The sequence below is a fragment of the Bemisia tabaci genome, chromosome 10 (genome assembly GCF_918797505.1).
Source record: "Bemisia tabaci chromosome 10, PGI_BMITA_v3".
Taxonomy (NCBI): domain Eukaryota; kingdom Metazoa; phylum Arthropoda; class Insecta; order Hemiptera; family Aleyrodidae; genus Bemisia; species Bemisia tabaci.
In genome coordinates, this window is record NC_092802.1 from 40215307 (window position 1) to 40227384 (window position 12078).

The 12078-nt window shown below is 41.0% G+C and overlaps 1 protein-coding gene across 2 annotated transcripts in view; it reads left to right on the forward strand.

Moving 5' to 3' along the window:
* Positions 1-12078, forward strand: part of orb2 (cytoplasmic polyadenylation element-binding protein orb2) — a 425677-nt gene that overhangs the window by 395020 nt on the left and 18579 nt on the right. For both annotated transcript variants that reach the window (XM_019049956.2, XM_019049957.2), the window contains one exon: positions 10983-11165. In XM_019049956.2, the coding sequence (XP_018905501.1) occupies positions 10983-11165 (183 nt within the window). The remainder of the gene's footprint in view (positions 1-10982; positions 11166-12078) is intronic.

Genomic DNA, 12078 nt, shown 5'->3' on the forward strand with positions numbered 1-12078 from the left:
CGAGCAACCATAACAACATCTCCTTCTCTCGCAATTTCTCATTTCCATATTGTCAATATAATTTTACATACCGACTAAAATATAGCGTTTGGAACAAGTCACTGTTGCTAATTTTACGTGTGGGCGTATACCGGACAAAAAAGGTGCGCGGACAAAAAATCATTGACAAAATGTCCTGAAACTGGATGCTACATAATACTCAATATGGCTGACCTCTCCGCGTGCAAATGTGAGGAAACACCATAGAGTACATAGAGTCGTAATGTAATTGGGAGAGCTGGCGCCACTTTTAAGCATTTTCCATGTCCCGAATTCCGAGACTCCTGTGTGACGCCGGGTCACTTTTTCGATACATAATCGATTGTTTGCGATACACGGGTACCCGGCCATCCGATGACAACAACAACAACAACGGAGATAGGAATTACCACGTATTCCACCCCGCCATTTTGGATCGAAAATGTATCGGAAAAGCGACCCGAACTCGGTGCACACCGGGCTCGGAATTCGTCGAGCAGAACATGGCGCCAGCTCTCCCATTTACATTACGACTCTATGTACTCTATGGGAAACACCATGGTCTTTATCAACGCAAGAAAAATGTGAATATAAACACGACGGTTGATGAAATCCCGTTTCGTCACGTGAATTTTGCGAGGCTGTCGTCTGCCATGTTGAACTTTGCGTAGCATCCTAGTGCGCAAGGGTTGGATGGATAGACTCCTCTTACAATATGTTCACCTGTGCCGCAGTATTTCTCACCCAGATTGTGAAGTAAGGAGTGTATTTGAGACTTTCCCGATGCGCATATCGTGATTTTTGAACCATTCACTGTCAGAAACAACTCTTCACTTTGCTCTAGCTATGTTTGCAACAGGCCTTTTCTTAAGTTTAAACTTCGATATTGATCGAAATAGCTGCCATGCCCGAAACGCTGCGTCCACGAGAAAAATGACAAATGTTGTAGTGGGTTTAATTTGGCTCCAGATCATCATGATCGTCTAAAGTTAAAAATTGAACAAATTCATGGTAGGATTTGGTGGGAGACGAGTTCTATATAGTCACCGTCCGGCAAAACTATTACAAGCGCCACGCGACGTTTACAATATCCGGTGCCATTTTATTTTACTACAAAGAAATTGTTCAACGAAGCTGTCCGAAAATTCCACCGAATTTTCGTTGTGCTGCCGATAAAATTCAGTGGAATTTTCAAACAGATTCAACCAACGATTTCTCTTTAAAAAATCAGATGGCGGCGGAAATTCTGAGACGTCGCGTGGCGCTTGTGATACTCCGGCCTATTTAATTCAAAGAAAGAATGATTGGCTAATCTCTTGGGTATTGGGCAAAGGGATACAGGGGACTCTCGATAATTCGAAATTGAAGGGAATCGGCTTTTTATTCGAATTAGCGAGGTTTCGAAATAAAGAGAGTTCGAAACAAAGAGATTCAATGTGGAGAAATTTCGAACTAGAGAGGTTCGAATATAGAGGGACAAATGGACGGATTTACGCCAAAAATGACCAAAAATATCAGTTTATTTCTTTACGGAGGTAAAAATTACACTAAGTCATCATTAATTATTAATTATTTATATTTAATCAGCAGTTTACTAATCAGCTGATCAAGCATTTCGCAGGGAGACTCACGGGACTTGTTTAATGTTGACAATCCTATCAGCTCTTTCAGACACCCACGTACATGAACAGTTGACTTCGAATTGTAGAGGGAATGTACCGTCTCATTTCGAATTATAGAGGGAGGACCATATTTACTTCCCACACTTCGAATTACAGAGAGAATTTTCGTCGCAATTTCGAATTATAGAGGATCGCGCCAGCTTAAAAATTTCGAAATAACGAGGGGAGAAAAATACATTGATTTTCTTCGAATTATCGAGAGATTTTCAAGGGAAACAGTATTTCCTTCGAATTAATGAGGTTTTCGAATTATCGAAAGTCCACTGTAATCTGACAATGGTGGGATTTTTAAATTCTTCAATATGTGACAACCGTGTGGTTTTATCCGCGAGCTCTGGTTGGTTTTATTATCGGGTCGGGCGAAATTTCCGCGGCAATGGACGGAACTTGTATGAGTTAAACGACAAAGGCACGATAGGAACTAAAGTTTGGACCAGTGTGTAAGGAGAGGGGCAAAAATTATCGGTGAAATATTGGAATTCCCCAGTCGGGACTCGGAGCGCCGGAGACTAAAAGCTTTCTTTTCTTCAGTCTCGATATTGTCCCGTTGCGAAGAATTTTTTGGTTCCAAGTGAGAATAGGGCGCTTGCATGACCCAGGAATTGCCTTGAGTTAAGGAAATTTTAGCGGAATCCGAGCTTTTGAAAGTTCAAAACTATTCGTTACTCTTTTATATTTTCTCGTTGCAAATAATTTTCGGTCCAAAGTGAGAATAGTGCAACAAAGTTCTGTTGCATGATCTAAGAATTGCCTAGGAAATATTTGTCAACTTATTACAGTCATGTCAACGAAAAATTCGTTTCCGAGCTTTTGAAAGCTCAAAACCATTTTTTACTTATTTTTTTATCGTCCTGTTGTGAAGCATTTTTGTATTCAAAGAGAGAACATTGCAGTTTCATGATCTAAGTATGTCCATGGAAATAGGTTCTTATTCATTTAATTTTGGCAAATACGCGTTTCCGAGTTGTTAAAAGTGCAAAAATGATTTTTGGACAGTACAAAGAGACTAAATGTTGATTTTGTTCATAGAAATTTTTTCAGTGTGCATGACATCATATAAGGCGATAACCCACGGATTCAATTTGCCGCCGTAGATACAAATAACGAATAAACGATTTCCTACCCTCTACTGACACCAATTGTTCCACCCACTCGCAAAGCAACTTATTCCGCAGATCGCCAGAGCAGTTCTTCTCAAACTCTCAAAATCCGATTCTTATAACCACTTCCATAAAAATAAATCAACTATAAACTGGACATCATTTTGCAACAAGGAACGATCATTTTTTGCGCGTTTTAGAAACAACCTGTATGATTCGTCACATCTCTCGTGCATTTAAGCGTTTTTATAGATGAACCAGAAATAGTAGTTCCCTATTGAAAAATATAGTTCGATTGGAACTCCTTGAAATTTTTTCTATGTCCTTGATTTTACTTCTAAAAAGCTGTCGTAAACCTTGTTCCGGCGCTTGAATGCTAATCTTAGCTATTCAGTCTTGGCGTATTGCAATGCCGTGCAGAGAAGGAAAGACGGATGAACATTCGGAAGTCACCGATTAAAATATCAATTTTTCAGAAAAATCATGAAATTTTCCCTTGAAATTTCAAGATCCTGTCGATTAAGTTGCGGATCGAAGTCTTTGAAAAATCCGGAGAAAAATATACACAAGTTCTCACGCCAGGAATCCCGATACTACCATGCCAAGGAAAAGCGTTGCATGAACATTCGTGAGTTGCCGAGTAAAATGTTCATCTTTGAGAGAAATTAAGAATTTTCCCCCCTTGAAATTTCAGATGACTTAGATCTGATCGCGAACAAAATTCTCCACGTAATTCGAAGAATATCATTCACAGATTTCCTTTAAAATTCACATTTAATCGAAAGAAATTTGACAACGCCCGGAGGCTCATACGGCGTTTTGCCTCATCATGGCAGAATTCCGCCGTGTTAAGGAAGAACGCCGTATGAACATTCGAGAGTTGCCAAATTTTCCTTGATAAAACGTGTGTCGCAGGCAAATAGTAAAATCAGGCATTTTGTCAAACGCCTGGGCAAATAGTCAAATATTCTAACTTAGATTGAAATTCTGATTCTTTTCCTAATTTTAGACAAAATGATTAATTGCTCCTTTGAGAAAAGATTTTCAGTAAGAATTTGCATCACACATTAGTATTTTAAACAAGTTTTAGCTCTTGAGCAGAGACCTATCTTGAAATTTACAGCATGTCATACAATACAGAATTTTTACATTTAAAAATATGAGAAGCAATGGAAGAGGAAGAGACAAAAAGAGTTCGTAGATTTGATGAGTTATTTTTGCAAAAATATAAAAACTCTTGAGCTCTTCGCCATAAAATTCACAAAATTTTGTAGACCGTCAAAATTTAACTATCTGCCTAGGCATTTGAAAAAATGCCTGATTTCACTATTTGCCTGCGACACGTGTAATTTTGACGCAATTTAAGCATAATTTTCCTTGTAATTTTCAGATATTATATATTAAATTGCGTACAAAATTGTCTGAAAATTTCGGAGGAAAAGATTTACAATTTTTCCAGTGATTCCGGTTTTTATCGAAGGAAATTCGGCAACGCCCGGAGGCTCATACGGCGTTTTGCCTCATCACGGCAGAATTGTAGGAGTATCGGAGGTGACGACGGAACGAAGCCCAAGCTCAGTTTCAAGCGGGCCGAACGAGGAGAAATTGAAGAGTGGGCAGGTAGTTGGGGGGGGGGGAGGTGGAGGAGTTAATAAAATTAGGGCGGCATCGCCCGCAGGGAGGGTTGCACGGGGGCGGGGGGACAGGGGGTGGGATCTGGGGGATTTGATGGTTGTCGTTGAGGCCGCTTGTCTCGTTACGACGCACGGTGGATCGAGTCAATACGCGAGGTCGGACAAAATTTGGAAACTTTAAACGCTTGTAACTCCGTTTAGACGTGACTTCGAGGTTCTAAAAGTGGCTCCATTGGTTTCCTTGTTAAATTATCTTCTTAAAGCACCCCTTGAAATTGAAAATGTGACGAAATAAGTAGCAAAATTTGCAGTTTTAATTAAAAATTCCATGTCCGAACTCTCAAATTGACTCGAGCCACTGTGCGACGCCCGACGCCCGTCATACTCGGATATTATATCATTTCGCCGCGAACCTGGCTTCCTCGTCGCCGTTGTTGCTACATCGTCCTCGAAAATCAGGACTCCCCCGTTTAAGGTGATTCGTCAAGCTCAAAAGAAGTGGTCGAACTGGCATGCGATATATCGCATCTTTTAGGTAAAAAATCTCGGCAGATTTTGAATTTTCAGTAAAAAAAAGGACGATAGCCCCTGCGCATGAGCCTAAAGAATCATTCTAAACCCAAAAATCGGCAAAATTCAGAGAAATGAAAGCAAGATAGTGTTTGGAAAAAAACCTCGCATTCGATTCAGCTATCGATTTCGGTATCGAATGCGAGGATTTTTTCCAAACACTATCCTACTTTCATTTCTCGGAATTTTGCCGAATTTTGGGTTTAGAATTATTCTTCAGGCTCATGCGCAGGGGCTATCGTCCTTTTTTTTGCTGAAAATTCAAAATCTACCGAGATTTTTGACCTAAAAGATGCGATATATCGCATGCCAGTTCGACCACGTCACTTGAGCTTGACGAATCACCTTAAGGCTGTGTAAAATAGCCACATTCGGACTGCGTTAAGCAGAAGGGAACCAAGTCTCATCAGCTATTGCCAAATTTAATAAGAAAAGTTAATTTTCTACGCGGAAACGATTGTGCGCATTTCAGTGTATTTCTGCACAGTAAAAAGGGAATCCCTTAAAATTTTCAAAAATGCCTGATTTAATAAGAAAATTAATTTTTCTGACACGGAAACGCTTGTCCGGATTTTTGTGCGAATTCCAGTGAGTTTTCTGCACAGTAAGTAGCGAATTTCTGAAACTCTTAAAAAATGCCGAATTCAGTAAGACAATTTAAATATTCACATGGAAACTGTTGTGCGAATTTCAGTGAATTTTCTGCACAGTTAGTAGGGAATCCCTGAAACTCTTAAAAAATGCCAAATTCAGTAAGAAACTTTAATTTAATTTTTCAGTAAGATGATTTATTTCATTCAGGTACTTGTTCCAAACTTATTACACAAATAATTACATGACCTCGAGGTAATCAAACTTTTTCAGGATTGTATTTCGCAAATGGATAATTTTTGCAGAGTAATAGAAAATTAAGAAGCAGGATTAATTTAACTAAATAATAAAAGGAACTCGAATCAACAATATATTGCAAAACAATTTGGTAAATCTCGTAATGGAAATACAGAAGATTCGAAAACGCCTTCAATTGAGGCGTGATACCTCACGCGTTCCGGAGAGTTCAAATAGTTGTATCCCTGCGCCTTAGCAAGGCGATGGAAGCTTAATATTGAAGTAGCGTCCCCGCTTGGTTTTTCGTTTTTCCTGTGCCGCTACTGCAGTTTCCACGGTAAAGGCTGTAGTTAAAGAGCGCTAAAGCCAGGATTGTATTTCGCAAATGGATACTTTTTGCAGAATAATTATAAATTAAGAAGCAGGAGTAATTTGACTGAATGAGAAAAGGATATAAAATCAGCAATAAAATGCAAAACAATTTGGAAAATCTTCTCATGCAAATTCAGAAGATTCGAAAACGCCTGCAATTGAGGTGTTATACCTAACGCGTTCCGGAGAGTTCAAATAGTTGTATCCCTGCGCCTTAGCAAGGCGATGGAAGCTTAATATTGAAGTAGCGTCCCCGCTTGGTTTTTCGGTTTTCCAGTAGTTTAAGGGCACTAAAGCCAGGATTGTATTTCGCAAACGGATAATTTGTGCAGAGTAATTAAAAATTAGGAAGCAGGAGTAATTTGACTAAATAATAATAGGAACAAAGAAACCGTTGTGCGAATTTCAGTGTATTTTCTGCACAGTAAAAAGAGAATCCCTTAAAATTTTCAGAAATGCTAGATTTAATAAGAAAAATTAATTTTTTACATGGAAACTGTTGTGCGGATTTTTGTGCAAATTTCAGTGCATTTTTTGCACAGTAAGTAGCGCATTCCCTACAATTTTCAAAAACGTTTGCTCGAACGTTCTCTTATAAAAAATTAAATCGCTCGATTTTTGATAATAGCAAAGTGACTCGGTTTCTTTCTGCTTAACGCAGTCCATTTAATCGAAAAACATGGCACCCCCCTCGTTGTCGGCCCCATATGGGGGCTCATAAATTACGTAACGCACTTTTTCGGCATTTTTGAGCTCCCCCCCCCCCTCCCATCAATGTAACGCTTCGGAACGTAACCCTGGACCCCCCACCCCCTTTCCCGCCCTTAATAAATTATATAACGTTTGAAAAACTTTGGGAGCCTGTTGAATGTATACATGGCATCATATCGACGGTGAAACTACCAAACCACGTATCTCGTTTGCGGTGTTTAAAAATCTACGCTCGCATTTTGTTTTTTTGAAATAGACCAAATCAATACCATTCCTTGAAATTTTCACAGAATTTTCTCCGCACGAAGGGGAAAAATCACAGAAATTTTCAAGACTGGACGTTAAGTAGTTTTTCATTGAAAAAATAAAGTATGACAGGAAGTCTGCGGCGTCGCAAACCGAGATACGTGGTTTGGTAGTTTCACCGTCGATATGTTGTTTGTCGAATGAGCTAGAAAAAATAGTTCCGTATTGCAAAATGCAGTTGAAATAATTTTACTGTGCATGGAACTGATACGAAAGGACCTTCACCTTGGGTATCTGAGCCCGGCGTTCGTTAACCTCAAAAACACCCGAAGCGATAAGAGGAAACTAAACACCCACCCCCCTTCCCGGTTCTGAGGAACATCCCCGTATGACCCTTCAGGCCTTGCCAAATTTCCCTGGACAGAACACGAATTTCCTGGTGAACTTATAAATATTTTTCGTTCAATTTTCTAGATAATTTCGTACGCAATTTTGCCTGAAGTTCCTGAAAATTTTAAGGGAAAATATTTACATTTCTCCTTGAAAACAGAACTTTTATCGGAGGATATTTGGACCGCGTTAAACAGAAAGGAACCAAGCCACATCAGCTATTGCCAAAAATCGGGCAATTTAATTTTTCACTTGAAAACGGTTGTGCGGAATTTTGTGCAAATTTCAGTGAATTTTCTCCATAATACAAAGTAAATTCTCAAAAATGTTCAAAGGAATCTGCGCAGACGTTCTCTCGTAAAAAATGTAATTTTCCTGTTAAATTTGGAAATGGCTGATGTGGCTTGGTTCCTTTCTGTTTAACGCGGTCCATTTGGGAACCCGCGCATGCTCATACGTGGTTTTTCCTTCGACGAAAGCGTACGGGGGCGGATGCTGGCGGGGCGAAAAAGACGCGGAAAGTCAATTAGAGCCGATATACGGCGGAGATAAAAGCCCGGAATTTGATCGGGGAGAAGGAGGAGGGAGCTTGGCCAATGACGGATGTTTTAATGTCGCGGCAATAAAATGTTTGTTGCCCGGAACGAACAAGCAACATCTCGTTTTAATTACGTTATCCTCCCCGCCCCTCCCCCCCCCCCCGGCGCCCTGGCCGGCCGGCGCATCGTCAACGTAACGATGATTGCTTTTTGTTGACTTTCCGAATAAATACGCGGAGACTCGCCGACGCCGGATGGAGGAAAAAAACCGCTCGCTACCGCGGGAACAATGTGAAGTAGGCGAATTTTAGAAGCAGCGCGGCAATCACCGGTGACCTAACGTTGTCATCCGGCGTCGGGCGTCCCTCTGTGCCGCGGAGGACTCCAGTTTTTTTGCTCGCCCGGCTTCCACTCCGAGCTCCGATTCCGCACGGAGAAAAAAACCTCGTGCGTGGGACCCGAAGTTTAGGTCATATGAATCTCTGAAGTTGTGGTAACCCTGTGAAGTGTGGTTTCCAAAATTGAAAAAGTCGATATTTCGTTGCTTGGTTGACAAAAGGCCGTAACTACACTCAGAGACGAGCCCGGGAAAACGTTGAGTCACACACGGAGAAAAAAACTTTGTGCGTGGGACCCGAAGTTTAGGTCATATGGATCGCTGAAGTTTTCGGATTGAGCATCTGAACTCTTTAGGTCTAGCTGCCGAGGTTTGGATCACACATCTGAAACTTCAGTTCTTACATCTGAAGTACTTCGGTTTTCACATCCGAACAACTTCGATCCTCACATCCGAAAAACTTCGGTTCTCACATCTGAAGTACTTCAGATGTTAGAACTGAAGTTTCAGATGTCAGACCTAAACTGCGGCAGCTAGACCTAAAGTGTTCAGATGCTCAATCCGAAAACTTCAGAGATCCATATGACCTAAACTTCGGGTCCCGCGCACGAAGTTTTTTTCTCCCTGCGAGTATGGTCGGGACCTTCAGAAACAAATGATTCCAAACCATCCTGTCATGCCACGGAAGATACAGAGTTGCCACAGTTAGGGAAAACCGGGGAATGTCAGGGAATTGTAAAAAGTAAAAAGTCAGGGAAAACCGGGAGATATCAGGGAGAATTACGAAAATGACGAAAATGTCAGGGAAAATTTGTTAAATCACCATCAACTAATATGTCAGTAATCTACACAGAGTGTGCAAAAACTTAATGGTAGTAACAAGTCGGAAAGCGCTGACTCCGCGAGTGAAGATAATCGCTCCGAAGTACGGTCGGCGCGATATGCCTATCAGCGCCTACAAGACTGGAGGAATACTTCACGCATTGCGCGTACACCACGGTGCGCGCTTCACGCGTATTAGCGCTTACAAAACTGAATGAATACTTCACGCTTTGCGCATTCTCTGCGGTGCGCGCCTTGACCGTTGCGAATTCGTGATTGCTCGGTGCTCTCCCACACCGCTTTGGACTAGTCCACATCCCGAGCCTGCAATTTACGGAAAAGTTGCGAATTTTGAACTACGTATTTCTCGATTGCTAAGTTTCTTTTTCGCGTTTCTAATATGTGCATCGTGTCCAGGAACATGTGTGGGAACAATTTATTGTTTGAAGGCATCACCAGGGAGTTATGCGGAAACCTAGATTCTGTAGCAAATTTAAATAATTTTCCCTTGAAGACTTTACTATTTTTCCGCACTGGTAAAAAAAAAGTAGCTTGGATCAAGAGTCCAGACTCTTAAAAATATCGACAAGAAAATATACTCTTGATTCAATCGGATTTTTCCTTGAATCGAAGAGCCAAGCCTCTTGATTTAAGCGGATTTCCATTTGAATCAAGAGTATATTTTCTTGTCAATGTTTTTAAGAGTCTGGGCTCTTGATCCAAGCTATTTTTTTTTACCAGGGTGCAAAAATATTTAAGTCTTCAAGGGAAAATTATTTAAATTTGCTACAGAATCTAGGTTTCCGCATAACTCCCTGGTGATGCCTTCAAACAATAAATTGTTCCCACAAATGTGGTTCCTGGACACGATGCACATATTAGAAACGCGAAAAAGAAACTTAGCAATCGAGAGATAGCGAAGCGGATTTCCATTTGAATCGAGAGTATTTTTTCTTGTCAATGTTTTTAAGAGTCTGGACTCGAGATCCAAGCTAGGCCTTGTCTCCACGAGCCGTTTCACGAGATTTGTCCCAGGGAAAAATCCTACTTACCAAGTTGGGAAAAATATTGAGTTAATCAATATTTTTCCCAGTACCAAGTATGGTACTTGTACCCCTAGGACCCACCGAGAGAAGAAGAAGAAGTGAAAACGAATTGTGCTATATTTTATTCATTACTACATTGTTAATGTTTGTTTAGTTAAAATAATGTGTCTAATTGTCAATTGAGTGCATTTATTATTATAATCCCGATTAAATACTCGACTTTAACTACTTTATCTTCCCGCGCAAACTAGTCGCACACTGAGAAAAAGCTATGGTTTATAAACCTATTAGAGGTAAATATGGAACACCTATAATAGTCGTTAATAAACTAATGATTCTCGGTCTGTGAACCATACTAAGGTCTCTGTACCTAATTAAGGTACAGAGACCATAACTAAGGTATATGTGCTATTATTATATGTAGAGGTACTACTATTAGTGGTGTTCCATATTTACCTCTAATAGGTTTATAAGCCATAGTTTTTTCTCAGTGCAGGACTGTATGAGCCCCGTCCCGTGGAGACGGTAACTGGGAAAAATCCCAGAAGTTTCATTCAGCTGCGATTCGAACTTGGGACAAATCCCATGAAAACGTCCCATGGAGACAAGGCCCTACTTGTTTTTACCAGTGCGGGTGTTTTCATGATTGTCAACTCGTTACTCATGTATTCTCCTTTTTGTTGGCAGGGAAGTGCCTGTTTCCGACGCTAGAGGACCAGTCAATTCTGGACGACGGGCAGAACCTGAACAACCCACCTCCGACCCTGAGCTCGCCATCCCGTTCTTCGCCCCACAGCCAGAGCTCCGAGCCCGGCGAGAGATTCTCCAGGAAAGTTTTCGTCGGCGGACTCCCACCAGACATCGATGAAGGTAACCCTCCTTCCTAGAGTACCTATATTGAGAGAGTATGGCCACTGGTGTTACCACCTCTGATTGGCTCAGCCATCTTAGGCTGAATGGAGCCCTTAGGACCCAAAAATGGCGGACGCCATAAATTAATGTAATGCAAGATGACTCAAAATGTAGTTTTCTTTGCTTATCCTAACGAGAAATTTGCCCAGATGCACTATTGCGACTTCTTTACATATCTTTAAGGCTAATCGTGTGCAATTGTTGAGAAAAATTATCTTAGATGTAGTAAGGTTGGCAGCAAGTGCGGTTGGTGAAAACCGTCAAAAGTTGGCAATGATCCCCCTCCCATCCACAAAAACCAAAACAAAGCACCGCCATTTTTGGGTCCTAAGCCTCTCCATGTGGCCCAGTGGCCATACTCTCTCAATATAGGCACTCTACTCCTTCCCACACAAGTTGTCCACACTGAGACTTTCGACGGTGTATAAGTCGGCAATCACCTAACTCGTTTGCGGTGTCTGAAAATCTCCGCCTCTACGTCATTTTTTTTTAAAAGAGGACGAATTGACATTATTTCTTGAAGTTTTTGCAGAATTTCCTTCGCATCGAGAAGAAAAATCGTGACAGTTTTAAAGGATCGCCGTTGGGTAGTTTCCCGTTTAAAAAATGAAGTATGACAGGAAGTCTGCGACTTCGCAAACCGAGTTGTGTGATTGCCGACTTACACCGTCGATTTGTGTTCTTGTGTTACTTTTGGTTAAAGTGCACTGAAAAAAATAGTTCTATCCCCAGGGCTCCTGCACTTCTTTTATTTATTTATTTTATTTTATTTAACAAAGACACTGCAGGAGCCCCGTGAACAGAAGGTTTTGTCGTCAGCACCATCTAGTCAAGGCGCCTGGTAAGTCTACCTGGAATTTTGGGTACACAG